The 16413-nt window shown below is 36.4% G+C and overlaps 2 protein-coding genes and 1 pseudogene across 5 annotated transcripts in view; 1 reads left to right on the top strand and 2 right to left on the bottom strand.

The window, feature by feature from the left end:
• Positions 1-4679, bottom strand: part of PDILT (protein disulfide isomerase like, testis expressed) — a 70170-nt gene extending 65491 nt beyond the window's left edge. Inside the window, 2 exon segments of the mRNA XM_027874928.1 lie at positions 1471-1676; positions 4609-4679. Of these exon segments, the coding sequence (XP_027730729.1) occupies positions 1471-1676; positions 4609-4679 (277 nt within the window).
• The window catches only part of LOC114052364 (acyl-coenzyme A synthetase ACSM5, mitochondrial-like), a 66363-nt gene that overhangs the window by 6561 nt on the left and 43389 nt on the right, over positions 1-16413 (top strand). For 2 of the 4 annotated variants that reach the window (XM_027874927.1, XM_027874924.1), the window contains exon 1: positions 1673-1790. The exons of 1 other annotated variant lie outside the window; for it this stretch is intronic. The gene's annotated coding sequence lies outside the window, so the exon portion shown is untranslated. Of the gene's footprint in view, positions 1-1672; positions 1791-4734; positions 4815-16413 lie in introns of those variants that run through there. One more of the 4 variants, XM_027874925.1, reaches the window with a different exon arrangement.
• LOC114052365 lies at positions 13995-14805 on the bottom strand (annotated as a pseudogene).

Genomic DNA, 16413 nt, shown 5'->3' with positions numbered 1-16413 from the left:
AAAAGGAAAACTCCTAGGAATATTATAGCCAGATCAAGGAGAAAATATTGCAAGCAGCCAGAAAGAAACAATTCAAGTATGGTGGATAACACAAGATTTAGCAGTTTCTACATTAAGGGATCTGAGGGCTTGGAATACGATATTTCAGAGGTCAAAGGAGCTAGAATTAAAACCAAGAATCACCTACCCAGCAAAATGAGTATAACTCTTCAGGGGAAAAAAATGGATATTCTGTGAAATAGAGGACTTTCAAGCATTCTTGATGAAAAGACCAGAGCTGAATAGAAAATGTGACTTTCAAATACAAGACTCAAGAGAAGTATGAACAGGTAAATAGGAAAGAGAAATCATAAGGGACTTATTAAAGTTGATATTCCTACATGGAAATGTATTTACAACTCATGAGACCTTTCTCAGTATTAGGGTAGTTGGAGGGAATATATATAGACAGAGGACACAGGGTGAATTGAATATGAAGATATGATATCTAAAAAATAAAATTGGGGGGAAGGATTGTACTGGGAGAAGGAGAAAGGGAGAGGTAGAATGGGGTAAATTATCTTACATAAAAGAGGCAAGAAAAAAGCTTTTACCGTGGAAGGGAAGAGGATGGGAGGTGAGAGGGAATGAATGAATCTTACTCCATCAGACTTGGCTTAAGGAGGGAATAACATACACACTCAATTGGGTATGGAAATCTATCTTACCCTTCAAGAAAATAGGGGTGAAGGGGATAAGAGAGGGGGGATGATAGAAGAGAGGGCAGATTGGGGGAGGGGATAATCAAAAGCAAACGCTTTTGAGGAGGGACAGGGTCAAGGGAGAGAATAGAATAAATGGAGAGTGGGATAGGATGAAGGGAAATATAGTTGGTTTTTCACAACATGACTATTATGGAAATGTTTTGCATGACTACACATGTATAACCTGTATCAAGTTGCTTGCCTTCTCAATGAGGGTGGATGGGGAGGGAGGAAGGGAGAGAATTTGGAACTCAAAATTTTAAAAACAAATGTTAAAAATTGTTTTTATGTGCAACTGGGAAATAAGATATATAGGCAATGGGGTATCGAAATCCAACCTGCTTTACAGGAAAAAAGAAGGGGATGGGGACAAGAGAAGGGGGGGGTGGTGATAGAAGGGAGGGCAGATCAAGGGAAGGGGTATTCAGAATGCATGCCATCTTGGGGTGGGGGAAGGGGAGAGAGAGGGAAAAATTTGGAACTCAAAATCTTGTGGAAGTGAATGTAGAAAACTAAAAATAAATAAATTAATTTAAAAAATAAAGTGTAAGTTCTTGAGAGCAAAAAACAAAACAAAGCAAAATAAAACCTTTTCCTTCCTTCTTACTAAAACTTCAAAGTTTTGTGACTCTCAAAATGCCATAGAAATGTGAGCTATAATTAAACTCCCCTTTTGTTCTATCCCAACTGCTGAGCCCATTTCTTTTGGGAAGGCCAGATTACTTACAGAATTCCACCATCAGAAACCGAGTCTCATTCAGCACTCTGGACAGTGTTGTTGCCGTGAGCACCAACAAGTTCTTTTCCTCTTGGATCCCTAGCTCTTCAAGTCTCCGGACCCTGTCATTCTGGAAATCCCATCCTCCCCATGCTTGGGCCACTGAGAGACAAGAGGAAAGAAGTAAAGTAACCCAAAGCAGCAACATCTTCCTCCTGCATGAAAAGGAAATACAGACTGCTCCTTTATCAATACCTAGTGATAATGTCCCCACCATCATACTAATAACCAGTCCTGCCTGGTAAGATAAGGAGCTTCAAAGAAATACTGTAAGTACTGATGATGTATCTAGTACATTGGGGATACAAAAATAAATAATGAAATAGCTTCTACCTTCATTGAGTTTACATTCTACCTAGAGTAGGGAGCGGAGGGGAGGGCATATATGTCAATTATCCAATACAAAATAAATACAAAATAGCATGGGGAAGCAGGGGGTGGAGAGAGAATACCAACAACTAGTGGAATCATCAAAGTCCTCTTGTAGGGAGTGATGCTGTCAGAGGGAAATTTTTAGCTTTACTCCCTTGAGGAGTCTTCTTTGATTGCTGTCCTGATCAGTTTTTGACCCTGCTCTAATTAGATTAGATTTTTCAACATCCAATGAATAAAAGAAAACAGAAAAATCCAACTAAGGCATATTATTAAAAGCTATCAGACAATGGAACTTCAGTGCCCAGATTTAGTGAATAGAATAGGTAGCCAGAGGTTCAAGGCCCAGTTCTGCCAATAACCAGCTATTTGATTTGGGTAAATTACTGTACCTCTCTTGGGTTTCAGTCTCCTATAAAATGCAGAGGTTATATGACACATTCTGAAGATTCTTTCTTATCTCTAAAATTCTATGGTTCTAGGTAACAGAAATGACAAACATGCAGTAACAGAAATGACAAACAGGCATGGGAAGCGCCCAGCCTATGCACCAACCCAGTACACAAAGTAAACTTTAAGGTGATTTACCCAGGGCTCCATACTATAAACTTAAACCCACTACTAGATGTTAGAAAATGTACACTCTTGAAAAATAAAACCTTTGTACTAAGGTGGGGGCAGCTATGTGGCAAAGTGGATGAAGGCCTAGAGTCTAGAACACTCATATTCTCAAGTTCAAATCTGTCTCAGACACTTACTAGCTATGTGACTCTGGTCAAGTCACTGTTTGCCTCAGTTTCTTCATCTGTCAAATAAGCTGGAGAAGGAAATGGCAAATTACTTCAGTATCTTTGCCAAGAAATCACCAAATGGGATCATGAAGAGTTAGACACGACTGAGAAACAACTAAGGTGAGTTGGTGGCATTTAAGAATTAGAGCTGGTATTCCCAGGCCACAACATTAGATTAGGATCTAGAATGGATCCAGAAGGGCTAATTTCCATCTTCTTGGTTACTTACACTTGCCCCATTGTAGTTCAAAGCCAACAGATAGCAGCAGGTAAGTATATCCAGCTGGTATGATAGAAAGAACTTTAACCAAGATTAGGAGATCTAGGTTCCAGTTCTGCATCTCCTAGTATGAAGAGCCTGGGAAAAGTCACTAAAAATTTCCTTCAGTCTTAATTTTCCCATGTGTAAAATAGGGATAAGAATAAGAATAAAATCATTAACCATGGTGGATACGGAGTTGACCTCAAAGTTTAGAGGACCTGGATTTAAGTCCTGACTCTGAAACATAATAGCCTTCATAGCCCTCAACAATTTATTTAATCTCTCAGTGCCCCCAGGCAACTTTGTAAAAGTACAGATTGTAGAGAAGATGCACATCTGCATTAACAAAGAAAAGTCTCTGATTCTGGGCCCCATTCATTGATGAGATCCAAATTAATGAGAGTGGTGATGAAGATGATAAGAATATTGCTAACTCTCAACACTACCATAGGATTTCTGGGAAGATCAAGTAAGAGTGTACGGTTATATATTGTGAAAACTGTAAAGCACCATACAAATTCAAGGCAGTGTAATATGTCAGTCACATGAGTAGAAGTTAAAGGTTTTTGTTTTTTTTAAAGCACAAACCAGGACTGATACAAACATCTGGAGCCAAAAAAAAAAAAAATGCGTCTAGCCTCAACTCATGGGCTTTATTTCTACAGAGGGTTCAGTTTCCAAAATCTAGTGGTGGGGATGAGCCGGCTGTTAGTATGAACATAATAAGCTCAAAGTTTCAAAATAAGCTCAAAGTTTCTACTCTCTGCTTTGCTTGAGCTTGGAGGCTTGTGCACAAACTCATTGCATCAACCTGTTCTCATGGGCAGAATACTGCTTATTTTATGTTTGATTCATGGATCATCTTTTATTGTTCTCATGACTTTATTTTTTTACTCAACCTGATATCTCACCCTGCTTGCTTCTTGTCTCTCTTAGGTTCAGCTTGCTTTGTTGTGGTTTCTCTCTCTCTTATTCTCTCCTCTTTTTTTCTCTCTCTCTTTTCACTCTCCTCTCTACTTTCTTTTTTCTCCTTATCTCTTTATTTCATTTTTCCTTTTCTCTCTCCGTCTTCTCTCTTCTTTCTCTTCTTTCTTTTCCCCTATCTCTTCCTATCTTCTCTCCCTATCTTCTTTCTTTTCTCCCCCGTTTATCTCTCCTATTTTCTCCTTCCTAGTCTCTCCATCTTCTCTCTACTTTTTTTTCTCTTCACCTTCTTTTCTTTCTCTTCTTTCCTCCTCCTTTTCTTTCTTCCCTCCTTCTTTTACTTCTCCCTACTTGTCCCTCTCCATCTTCTTTCTTCTCTCTCCCTCTTCTATTCTCCTTTTCTATTTTCTCTTCTCTTTCTCTTTTCACTTTTTCCACTCCTTCTCTCTCTGCCCCTCCCCCACTCTCAACTGCCAAAGAATGTTCTCTTTTTTTATACTCCTGAGGAAGGCTGGTTACTTAACCCTTTTCATCTAACTTTGATTTCTTCAACAAATCAAACTAAGTGAAGTTGGCTCTTTGTTCAAGGCTAGTTTATTGTTATGCTTTATGTATCCAATATGAGAAATGCACTTTGTAATCCGTACTCCCACCCTTACCCGAGGTGATGAAACCTTTGAAGCATTCACAATTATCTTTCACCTACCCATTCAGAAGTGGGAACTATAAAAGTCTCACCATGATGCTTTATTATAGCTGGAAGGAAACCTTGGATTCTTGAAGGCAGACTACTAGCAAGATCCCTTCATATTGGAATAGCTTCAAAGTATGATGCTGCAGAGATACTGGGCCTGGAATTCATGGAGCAGCATAGCTAAATACAGAGAGACCCATGACCAGATTGTCCACTAGATAATGGCCACAGCAATCCATGAAACAAACAAGTAAGAATATAAAATGACCCTTCGTTCAATTTAATCCCATTCAACTAGAAGAGTGGCAGAAAAGAGAGTGCTGAAGAAACTCAAAGGGAAATTAATATTCATTGCTTGGGAATTGGATTAATAAATTGCAGCTAATGCTTCTCATGAAAATAGAAATTTAAAGGTCCTTTTTAATACTAACATTTTACTTGCAGTGATGTAAGGCCAAGAATTAAACACAATGCTGAAGAACTAAAAAATATTATCCTATAGAGGTTGATTAGATTGGCACATGGTGAGTGTGAGCAGGCTACAACATATAATTGATGAAGAGCAAAAGATATCACCAAGGAAATGTGTGACAAGAAGAAAGATTGCTGGTCATGTAACAAGGATGAGGGATGACAGATAGTCAAACAAAAAGCTCCACTGGCTCCCTTACAATGTCAGGAAAACACAAGAAAGGCTTCCAATGCATTAGATGAACACCCTGCACCAACTGACAAGTATCAACAAAAACCATGCATGGATGACTCAAAATCTGACTCCCTAGAGGGAACTCCCAGATCAATGATATCACAGATCCATTTGAGACTTTGAGTCAGAAACAAAATATGACAAATTAAGAAAAACTTGGGATGACTTAGAAAATAATGCAGAGCAAAGTAAGCAGAAACTATAGAAAATTTTCATAACGACCACAATGACAACACCAAAAGACTTCAGAACACTGAACAATGAAGAAACTGTTTGTGACTTCAGAAGACAATGATGAAGCATGCCTTCTACTTCATGGCATAGAGGTGGTAGACCTCTATATAATGTAGAAGGAAGTATACATTTTCAGAGACAGTCAACAGTTGTATTTTATTTAACCAAACTCATTCATAATAAAGGGAGGTTCTATGAGTTGAAGTCATTGGAAAGTGACAGTGATTTTTGCAGAAGAGCATCAATAAAACATTCTTTAAAAAGAGGCACAGAGGATACTAGGAGTCACATACTTTTTAGAACATCTGTATCTGTTGATTTAACTATTGATGTTCTAAGCATGAGCTCCTTACCCAAAAATTTATGAGTTGATTAGTTTTGCTTGAGGATTTTGTTTTTCTTTTTTTTTTCCAACTATGAAAAGAGATGGTAAGAAGGAAGGAAAAAAGAAAAGGAAGGAAGAGAGAAAGAAAATAGAAGAAATAGAGAAGATATGATGCACGGACAAGAATAGAAAGAAGGTAGAAAGAATCATAGATGAGCAGGACTGCTTTTAAAGTTACATGTTGAGTTTTAAAAGAAAAGCAAATCATACATAACAAATATGCAGTTTCATGTACAATACTCTTTGTTGTTGTTGTTGTTATACTATGTGAAAATACTTATTTTATTTGGTGTTTGATAGATTCAGAATAAAAAAATTAAAACTATTTCAACTGTTGGCATGCTATTGGAGAAAGTGAACCATATCAGTGTTGGCATTCTTGCCATATATGAAACCAGCAGCCATAAGAAAAAATCATTTAAAGGAAAGGATGGTTCACAGATTCTCAGAGAGGCAAATAAATGAGCTGGCAGTGTTAGTTGCATCCAAAGGCAATGAAAAACATCAATTCAAGGTATAGCTGGTCATCTCTCTTTGCAGCACTCATTAGAAGTATTTGTAAAAAGACCACCATGAAAATAATTATAGCTTATGCACCAATATCTGCTCCAGATGATGAAGCAGAAAAATTCCATAAAGAAATCCATATGCTGCTCCAAATTAAAGCAATATATGTATAAATCAAGACTTCATTACCCCAGTATAAAGGTAGGCATGGGAATTGTAAAAACTACAATGGAAAATATTATACAGTATCAAGAAATCAAAGATTTGACAGCTACATGGAAGCCTAATAAGTATATGAATAATTTCTTCAAGAAATGAGAAGGCACTGAACATGGTGAGTGCCAAATAACATCATAGAAAATGGAACTGGGACCAGAACTGAATAGAAAAAATTTGATTTTCAAATACAAAACTGAAGAGGTAAACAGGAAAGAGAAAATCATAAGAGACTTATTAAGGTTGAACTGTTTACATTCCTGAATGGAAAGATGATATTTGTAACTCATTAGACCTTTGTCAGTATTAGGATAGTTGGAGGGAAAAAATGTATGTATGTATATATAGATATAGATAGATAGATAGATAGATAGATAGATAGATAGATAGATAGATAGATAGATAGATAGATAGAGTGCACAGGGTGAGTTGAAAATGAAGGGGTCATATCTGGAGAATAAAATTAAGGGGTGAGAGAGGATTATTCTAGGAGAAGGAGAAAGGGAAAGGTAGAACAGGGTAAATTATCTCACAAAAAAAAAACAGAAAAGAAAAGGCTCTTAACAGTGGAGGGGAAATGGGGGAAGGTGAGAGGGAATAAGTGAATCTTATTCTCATAGGATTTGACTTAAGGAGGGAATAACATACACACTCAATTGGTATGGAAATCTGTCTTACCCTACAGGATAATAAGGAGGGGAAGGGGACAAGAGAACAGGGGGATGATAGAGAGGAGGGCAGATTGGGAAAGGGAGTAATCAGAAGCAAATACTTCTGAGGAGGGACAGGGTGAAAAGAAAGAATAGAATAAATGGGGGAGGCAGGATAGGATTAAGGGAAATAGAGTTAGTTTTTCACAGCATGTCTACTATGGAAGTGTTTTGCATAACTGCACATATATAACCTATATTTAGTTGCTTGCCTTATCAATGAGGGTGGGTGGGGAGGGAGGAAGGGAGAAAATTTGGAACCCAAAGTTTTAAAAACACATGTTTAAAAAAAATGTTTTCACATGCAACTGGAAATAAGAAATACAGGAAATGGGGTACAGAAATCTATCCTGCCCTACAGGAAAATAGAAGAGGAAGGGGATAAGAGAAGGGGGTGGAGAGATAGAAGGGAAGGCAGACTAGGGGAAGGGGTATTCAGAATGCATGCCGTCTTGGGGTGAGGGGAGGGGTGAGATGGGGTGAAAATTTGGAACTCAAAATCTTTTGGAAGTAAATGTTGAAAACAAAAAAAAATTAAAAAATAAAATAATAAAATAAGAGTTAAAATTAAAAAAAAGAAAATTAAACTGGCAATAATATTAAGGAAAAGGAAATTTCTAGTTACCACCGTGCTAGTCACCTCCAAATTTGCTATTTGCATAGTCTGACCATTGACATTATAGAAAAGATAAAAATTAACATTAAGTTAGTAGGAAGAAAAAAGATGAAAATAAGATAGCAGACAATTGAATGAACTCCAACCTAACCATTTAAATAAGCTGTTGACCAAAAAAATAAGAAGAAAATGAATTAAGGAACAAATATCCACATGGATTTTCATCATTATTTATAAAAATATAACTGCTAGGATGCAACTACCACAATGAGGAGGACAAAAGAGCCTAGAAACTACATGAGTTCACAAACATTTAATGTTTTTGCCAACCTAAGATACATGTGCCCCAGAGCAATACTAATTTAGATTATATAAACTCATCTGCAAATTCTTCTAGAGGAGAATACTGAAAGATAATGAAAAGTATTCCTTCATAAAACATCAAATATAAGAATTAATACAAAGTTAGAAAAAAGAATAAAAATGAGAAAAAGACATGGCATACAATTAAAAAAAACTCAGCCCTGACTTATTTAAACAATATGTCAATAATGAAAGCTTGTTAAATTAAGAAAGAATATTAACATGGATCACAATAATTCCATACATATATTTCAATAAATAAATAGCCATAACAAGGACACCAAAAGAGACTTAAAAGGACATTAGTCAGCAAACACTTAACTTACCAGATACAGAAAAATGGCAGTCAAAGGTGAAATCAATCTAAAATAAAAAATTTGTAAACTCTTAAGGAAAAGGAGAATGAAAGATTAGGAGCATAGCCTCATAAAAGAAAGAGTAGTAGTAGAGGGTAAAGAAGATTAAAGAAAGCTTGGTGGAAGATACAACTAAGCAAAGTCATCCCAGGGTCATTGGAGGATGAAAATGGAAGGACAAAGAGAAAGAAAACAGAAAAGATCTGCAAAGATTTTTGTATTTAAAAAAATTTGCCATAAAGAACATTTGAACTACCACTTTTGGAGTCTAATGTCACAACTTCAGATATACAGATAGAGAAGGTAAAAATGACACTAGCTAAAATGAAGATGAGGAAAGTAGCTATTTTAGAATAAGTATATATAGAGAAAATCCATGTTAGAAGTGAAACAATTATGAGGATGGTGAGGCATCAATTCACAAATAATATGAAGAAGGGAATGATACAATGTGTATTGAAAAATATGAAACTTGGGGCAGCTAAGGTAGCTCAGTGAATAGAGTGCTGACCCTGGAGTCAGGAGAACTTGAGTTCAAATCTGGCCTCAGACACATGATAGTCATTAGCTGTGTGACCCTGGGTAAGTCACTTAACCCTGATTGCTTCAAAAAAAAATATGAAACTCAATACTGAAGAAGAGTGACCAAAAGAATATCAAGAATTACCAAACAATATGCCTATTTTCTCATCAATAGGAAATATTTATGAGAATCATTTATATGTATATAATCTTCAATTAAAATATTAGAAGAGAACAAACTTTTCCAAGTGATATTCCACAGGAAACCACACCTTTACCATTACAAATTGACTAAAAGTTGTCAAAAGTACAGATTCCACTGTTTGTATTATTAGTTGATTTTTGTAAAGCAATTGATTTGTTGGAATAAAATACTGTCTTAAAGGCTTTCTTCCATTAAAGTGTATCCCATTCATGTCTTAAAATCATTCAAGATTCCTTGAAAGAAATAACAAAAATAACCCAGTGTGAGGTTTCCATTAATTTATTTTTTTAAAGTCATTGATTTGTTGAAACAAAAAGACTCCTTAAAGGCTCTCTTCTAACAAAAGCCCTCCTTAAAAGGTCTCTTGTAATATCTATGTATTAAAAATCATTCAAGATTCCTTGAAAGGAATAACAAAAATTACCTTGTTCAATGACTTTTTAATTATAAGCATCTAGCAAGCCCTAAATCAGAGCAAAATCTATTTAAAAAGCATGTTCCTCACAGCATGAAGGTAATCCAGCACAAAGCCCAAGTTGAAAAGGGATACCCATGTGGATAGTGAGGTCCTTCAGATGCTGCTGTTTGTGGGTGACATTGTGCTTGTCACATGAGTCTAAGAACACTGTAGAGCCTCCTGGAAGAGATCTGTAGCCACTCAAAAGTATTTGGCTAACCAGCTATGCAGTAAAGACCAAGTAGATGAAGAATGTCTATAATCATTGTTATTCCATGTAATTGAATGGAAAACCTAAAAATCTTATCCATCAGGATATCTGAAACAGGCAGTACAAACAGACTATGAATTTGGTTCAGACATAAACACTTAAAAGAAGAGAGAGAACAGGCTAGATTGCTTTCAGGAAACTGCAAAAATTCCTTTGATGATCTCAAACTTTTTCCTTACATAAAGTTCCATCTCTTTAATATCAATATTCTACTGGTTGTCTTCTCATATATTTTCGTGGAAGCCAACCTTGGTCATCATTTCTCAGCATTCTGTTTCAATTTTTTTTTTGCTGTTATTTCTTGTTGTAGTTATTGTATATATTTTCCTGGTTCTATTTACTTGACCTTGCATCATTTCAAGTAAGTCTTCCTTTGTTTCACTGTCCTCACCATAGTCGCCATTTCTTACAACACAGTGGTATTACACTATATTCATGTCCAACAATTTCTTATGACAGACCCTGGATAACTATGTCATTTCCAGTTCTTTGCCACTACAAAAAAAAGTGCTACTATAAATACTACTATATTATTACTATAAATATTTTGCAGTACATGAGGCCTTTCTTTTTGTCATTGACCTTCTTGGATTATATGTGGTACAGCCAGCTCCTACTGACTAAGAGAACTAATTGTAAAATTTTCAGTGTGAGTATTTACACCTTAGAAATCAATAAATGCTACAAATCAGGACTTGATTTGTTCTTTTGGTAATTGTCTAGATTTTAAAAAGTGATGGAGAAAAATGTAAATTAAAACTAAAAATTGTATTGCACACATTTTTCTTTTAAGAAGATCTGGTTATTAAACAAAAATTTTCCCCAGTTTCCTGTTTTCCTTCTAATTTTGACTGCATTAGTTTTGTTAGTGCAAAAGCTTTTATTTTATTTCATGTAATCAAAGTTATCCATTTTACTTCTCATGATCCTCTCTATCTATTATTTAGCCATAAACTCTTCCCTTATCCACAAATCTGACAAGTATATTTTTTCATGCCCCCTAATTTACTTATATCACCCTTTATATCTAAATCCTTTATCCATTTTGACCTTATCTTGGTATATAAAATGAGATACTGGTCCATGCCTAGTTTCTACCAAAATACTTTCCGGTTTTCCCAGCAATTTGTGTCAAAGGTTGAGTTCTTACCCCCAAAACTTGGATCTTTGGGTTTATTAAACACTAGATTACTATGGTCCTTTCCTACTGTTTTTTGTGTACCTAATCTATCCCCTGATCCACCACTCTATTTCTTAGCCAGTACCAGATTGTTTTCATGATTACCATTTTGTAAAAATAGTTTCAAAATCTGGAACTACTAGGCTGTTGTCCTTCATATTTTTTCCATTGATTCTCTTCTTATTCTTGACCTTTTGTTTTTCTAGATGAATATTGTTATTCTTTTTTCTAGCTCTGATAGTTTGATTGGTATGGCACTGAACAAGTAAATTAACTTAAGTAGAATTGTAATTTATATTATATTGACTTGTCCATGAGCAATTAGTATTTTTCAGTTGTTTAGATCTGCCTTTATTTGTGTGAAAAGTGCTTTGTAATTTAATTGTCTTCATATAATCCTTGGGTTTGGCTTGGCAGATTGACTTTCAATTTTTTTGTATTGCCTGCAGTTATTTTATACGGAATTTATTTTTCTATCTCTTGCTGCTAGGTTTTGTTGGTAGTGTATAGAAATGTTGATGATTTATTTTGGTTTATTTTATATCCTCCAACTTTGCTGAAGTTGTTAATTGTTTCAAGTTAGTTTTTTAGGTGATTCTCTAGGCTTTTGTAAGTATACCATCATCATCTGCAAAGAGTGATGATTTTGTTTCCTCATTTCCTATTTTTATTTCTTCAATTTCTTTTTCATATCTAATTGCTATAGCTAGCATTTCTAGTACAATATTGAATAATAAGGGTAATAATGGGCATCTTTGTTTCACTGCTGATCTTATTGGGAAGGCTTCAAGTTCATTCCCATTACAGATAATGTTTGCTCTTAGTTTTAGATAGATATTACTTATCACTTTAAGAAAGACTCCATTGAGTCCTATGATTTCTAGTGTTTTTAATAGGAATGGATATTGCATTTTGTCAAAGGCCTTTTCTGCATCTATTGATACAGTCATGTGATTTTTGTTGTTTTTGTTATTGATGTGGTCAATTATACAGATAGTTTTCCTAATATTGAATCAGCTCTGCATTCCTGGTATTAATTCCACCTGGTCATAGTATATGATCTTTGTGATATATTGCTGGAATCTCCTTGCTAGTAATTTATTTAAATTTTTTGCATCAATATGCATTAAGGAAATTGATCTATAGTTTTCTTTCTCTGTCTTTGTTCTCACTACAATAGGTATCAAAACCATATTTATGTCATAAAAGGAATTTGGTAGGACTCCTTTACCTATTTTTTTTGTCAAATAGTTTATATTGGGATTATTTGTTCTTTAAATATTTGCTAAAATTCACTTGGGGAAGCTAGGTGGCACAGTGGATAGAGCACCTTGACTGGAGTCAGGAAGACTCTCTTCCTAAGTTTAAATCTGGCCTCAGACACTTTCTATCTGTGTGACCCTAATGCAAACAGAGTAAAATGATAAGTAGTATCTATCTAAAACCAAGGATAAGCATTATCTGTAACAGGGATAAACTAGAAGCCTTCCCAATAAGATCAGGGGTGAAGCAAGGATGCCCATTATCACCTGTTTCATTCCATCTTATTTTCTACTGCTTATCCTTTTCTCTCTCTCTTTTTACCCTGTCTCTCCTCTAAGGTCTGTTTTGCTTCTAATCACTCCCTTCTTTTATCATCCCTTCTTTCCCTTATCCCTTTCCCATCCTATTTTCTTGTCAGGTAGAATAGATTTCTATTACCAATCCACATTTTTTGAGACTTTGTGACTGTTTTGACTTCATTACCTTCTTCTGAGTTTGTGTCTTGATTTTCCCTACCACCGTAGTAGCTTTTTTATGATTAGAGCTTGTTTTTGTTCTATGCTCATTTTTCTACCCTACTTCATGATTTTGAACTTTATGTTAAAGATGGGCTCTGTTCCTAGAATGAGAAGGGACCACTGTCTCAAACTTTAGGCTTTTTCATGTTGCTGTTTTCAGAACTAGTTCTGGGGGTCTGCAAGTTTTTGGTGCTTCCAAGGTGGTCTGATCTGGGGAGAAGTGTGGTCACTGTTCTCCTGGTCTGCACTCTGGTCCTTAACCCAGGAAGGACCCCTGATCCCTATGGCTGCAATCAATACTGCTCCTCAGGGCCCCTACTCCTTTGGAACTAGAAGTAATACTGTTCCTTAGAGTCCCTGATCCCTTGTGACCAAAAGTGATAATGGCCCTCGGAGCTTCCACTCCCTCTTGATCAAAAGTGCTCCTTTCTGCCCAGAAGTGGGTATAAGCAACAGAGTTGCCAAACAGCATCTTGTCCTGCGTCCAGTACTAGAAAAGGGCTCTCCTGACCATTTACCAGGTCTCTTTCTGACCATTTGCCAGATCCTCTTACCATCTCTGGCTTGAGAGCTCCTAAAGCTGCTACTGCTTCTGTCACCACCACCCAGTCCCACCATTGGTGTTTCATACATGTGGACTTCAGAATAGTCTCCATCTCTGTGTCACAAATCTCTCTTTCCAACCTCCTAAGTCATCTTGTGCTGGAAGAACGTCTTCCTCTGATCTTTTGTTGGCTTTACCACTCTAGAATTTGATTTGAGGCATTGTTTTAAGGTTGTTTAGAGGTGAATGTTGGGAAAGGCTAGATGAATGTTTCTCTACTCTGCAACCTTGGCTCCCACCTTAAGAGATTTTTAAAAACCCAGAAGCTGAATTTTTTTTTGTCAATATCCAACTTTATTGCTATCTAGTTCTCTGTCAATTTCAGAAGCATAGAAAAACAACAGTAAAGGAGTGAGTTACAAAAAGGAAAGCTGGCCAGTGGGATCAGTTTGGGGGTCAGTGGTAGGTTAGGAGCTTCTCTTGGAAGGGAGGATGGTGTCTAGCTCATAGATGCCATCTTTGTTGATGATTCAGACACTGAAGGATGGTAAGTTCAGGATGAAGCGCTTCTGGTGCTCTTCCAGACATTTCTCTGGGAACTCTACTACCTCCTCATGTGTGATATTTGGTTTGTAATAATGATCTAGGATGCTGAAGGTCAAGAAGGCACCATAACCATGGGCTGCAAATGGAGCTTTGGCTAGGGCTGCCAGGTAGTCCATATAGTGCAGTGCAGGTCCTTCATGCTCATCATAGCCGGCCAACAGGAGGTTGACATGGTATGGGGTCCAACTCTAGAGGTAATCAACCAGATTTCAAAGTTAGCTGCTACTGAAGGAGACAATTCATACCCACTGTGTATCTTGTAGAGCTGTACATTTTTCTGAATGTATTCAGCAAACTACACAGTGTCTCCAGCCTCTCCAACACACAGAAGTAAGATCTTCTCACTCACCTTAAACATCTTGTCATGATCGTCCTTCATCTGGACAATGTTGCTGGCAGCCATGCAGTCGAAGCCACCAAGATGTAGTCGGGGCACTGAATGCTGATAAGGTATTCCATGGTGAGCAGCGGCACAGGAAGTGTCGAAGCTCAGGTTGGGCCTGCCTGTGGTTCTTTCTCACTGCAGCTCACCAGTGAGACTCAAAAGCTGAAATTTTAATTTCATACCAGGCAACAGTAAAGATTCGAAGTGTCAAAGCTAAAGAAGGAAAAGACATTTTGCTTAAAGGTATTATATAGACAGTGAAACAACATCATTATTAAATACATATTTACTATGGTATCATATGCTGAAAGCTGGAAAATACCTTAGAAGTGATTGACTTCAATCACTTCAATCACAAATTGACTTTTTTTTTCTTTTGGTATAGCTATAATTTTTAGTTGGTCAGTCAACAAGCATTTATTAAGCTCTTACACAAGCAAAAAGAAAGATAGTTGCTGCCCTTAGGAAGCTTACATTCTAGTGAGCGAAGAGAACAAATAAAAGAAGGGCTCAAAAAAAAGGAAGGGATAGGAAGAAAGTACCCAGGTAGAGTCATGGCAGTTAAGTCCAGAGAACTTAGGGATAATCATTGTGTCCTTTTTGCAAAATGAAGTTTCTAGGAACTCATCAATGGGAGAAGGGACCAGAAGTAGTGGAGTGGAGTCATGAGGCAGCTGAGAAGAGGAGGCTAAGTCTGGAGAATGAGAGATGGCTCGTATGGCTTCTTTTTCCAAAATGGAAGCTCCAGAAAGACCTCACCAATAAAAGGAGTCTTTATTCCATTATATTGAGCCTAAATCTAACTTTCTGAACTTCAACTCATTGCAGGTGTATGCTGGTAAATATTTTTAAAATGGCTCCTCTCCTTTAATATGTGTCCCCTAAACACTTGGAGGTTTAGTCTGTATTATCAACATTTTGCCATCATTTTGTTAAGACTCAATGATCAACAAAACAATAAATCAAGCTCTGATCGATAGCATTTGCTAATTTCCAAAGTATAAATGCTTACACTGAAAATTTAACATTCAGCTCTTTCCAGTCAGGTTGAGCTGGCTCGAGAACAAGAAAAGCAAATCTAATCTCTCTTCAATCCAATTCATCAAGCATTTACCACGTGTAAGGTGCGGGAAAAGATATGGGGATACATAACCAAAAGTTTAAAAATCCCCACCTTGAAAAAGCTCATGTTCCACTGTAGAAAGATAACATATACACAGATGAATAAATTCAAGAAAATTTGAGTCATATTTTCTGACATGTTTTTCACCATACTCCTGTGTGCCAACTTCAACATTAAGGTCATTATATATTAAAGTATATTTTATCTTGGTTTGCAGTATCTTGCTAAATTCTTCAAAGAATTTCTCTCTTTCTCCTTTATGAAGCATTGTTGGATAGAGTACTGGGCCTGGAATCAGGAAGTCCCTTGTTTAAATTCAACCTCAGATACTTACTAGCTGTGAGACCCTGGGCAAGCCACCTAACTTCTATTTGCCTCAGTTTTCTCAACTGTAAAATGTGGATAATAATAGTGCCTACATTCCACAGTTGTTGTAAGGATGAAATGAGATATTTATTTTTAAGAATAAGCATTTAGTACAGTGTCTGACACATAGTAGGTGCTGCATAAATGCTTACTTCATTCCCCTTATCAAAAACAGATGTTATACCTCATCTAAGCTGAAATAATCTTTACAGTCATCTTTTATTCATGCTTATCACAAGCACTACAAGATGAAATGATCAATTGTTCCCCAAAAAAACATATTTCTTATTGCTTTGGGGCAACTCTACCAAATCCT

This window comes from Vombatus ursinus, unplaced genomic scaffold, assembly GCF_900497805.2.
Source record: "Vombatus ursinus unplaced genomic scaffold, bare-nosed wombat genome assembly UNPS02014807.1, whole genome shotgun sequence".
Taxonomy (NCBI): Eukaryota; Metazoa; Chordata; class Mammalia; order Diprotodontia; family Vombatidae; genus Vombatus; species Vombatus ursinus.
Note: the sequence above shows the minus strand (reverse complement) of the source record. Positions and strands in the feature narration are given on the sequence as shown.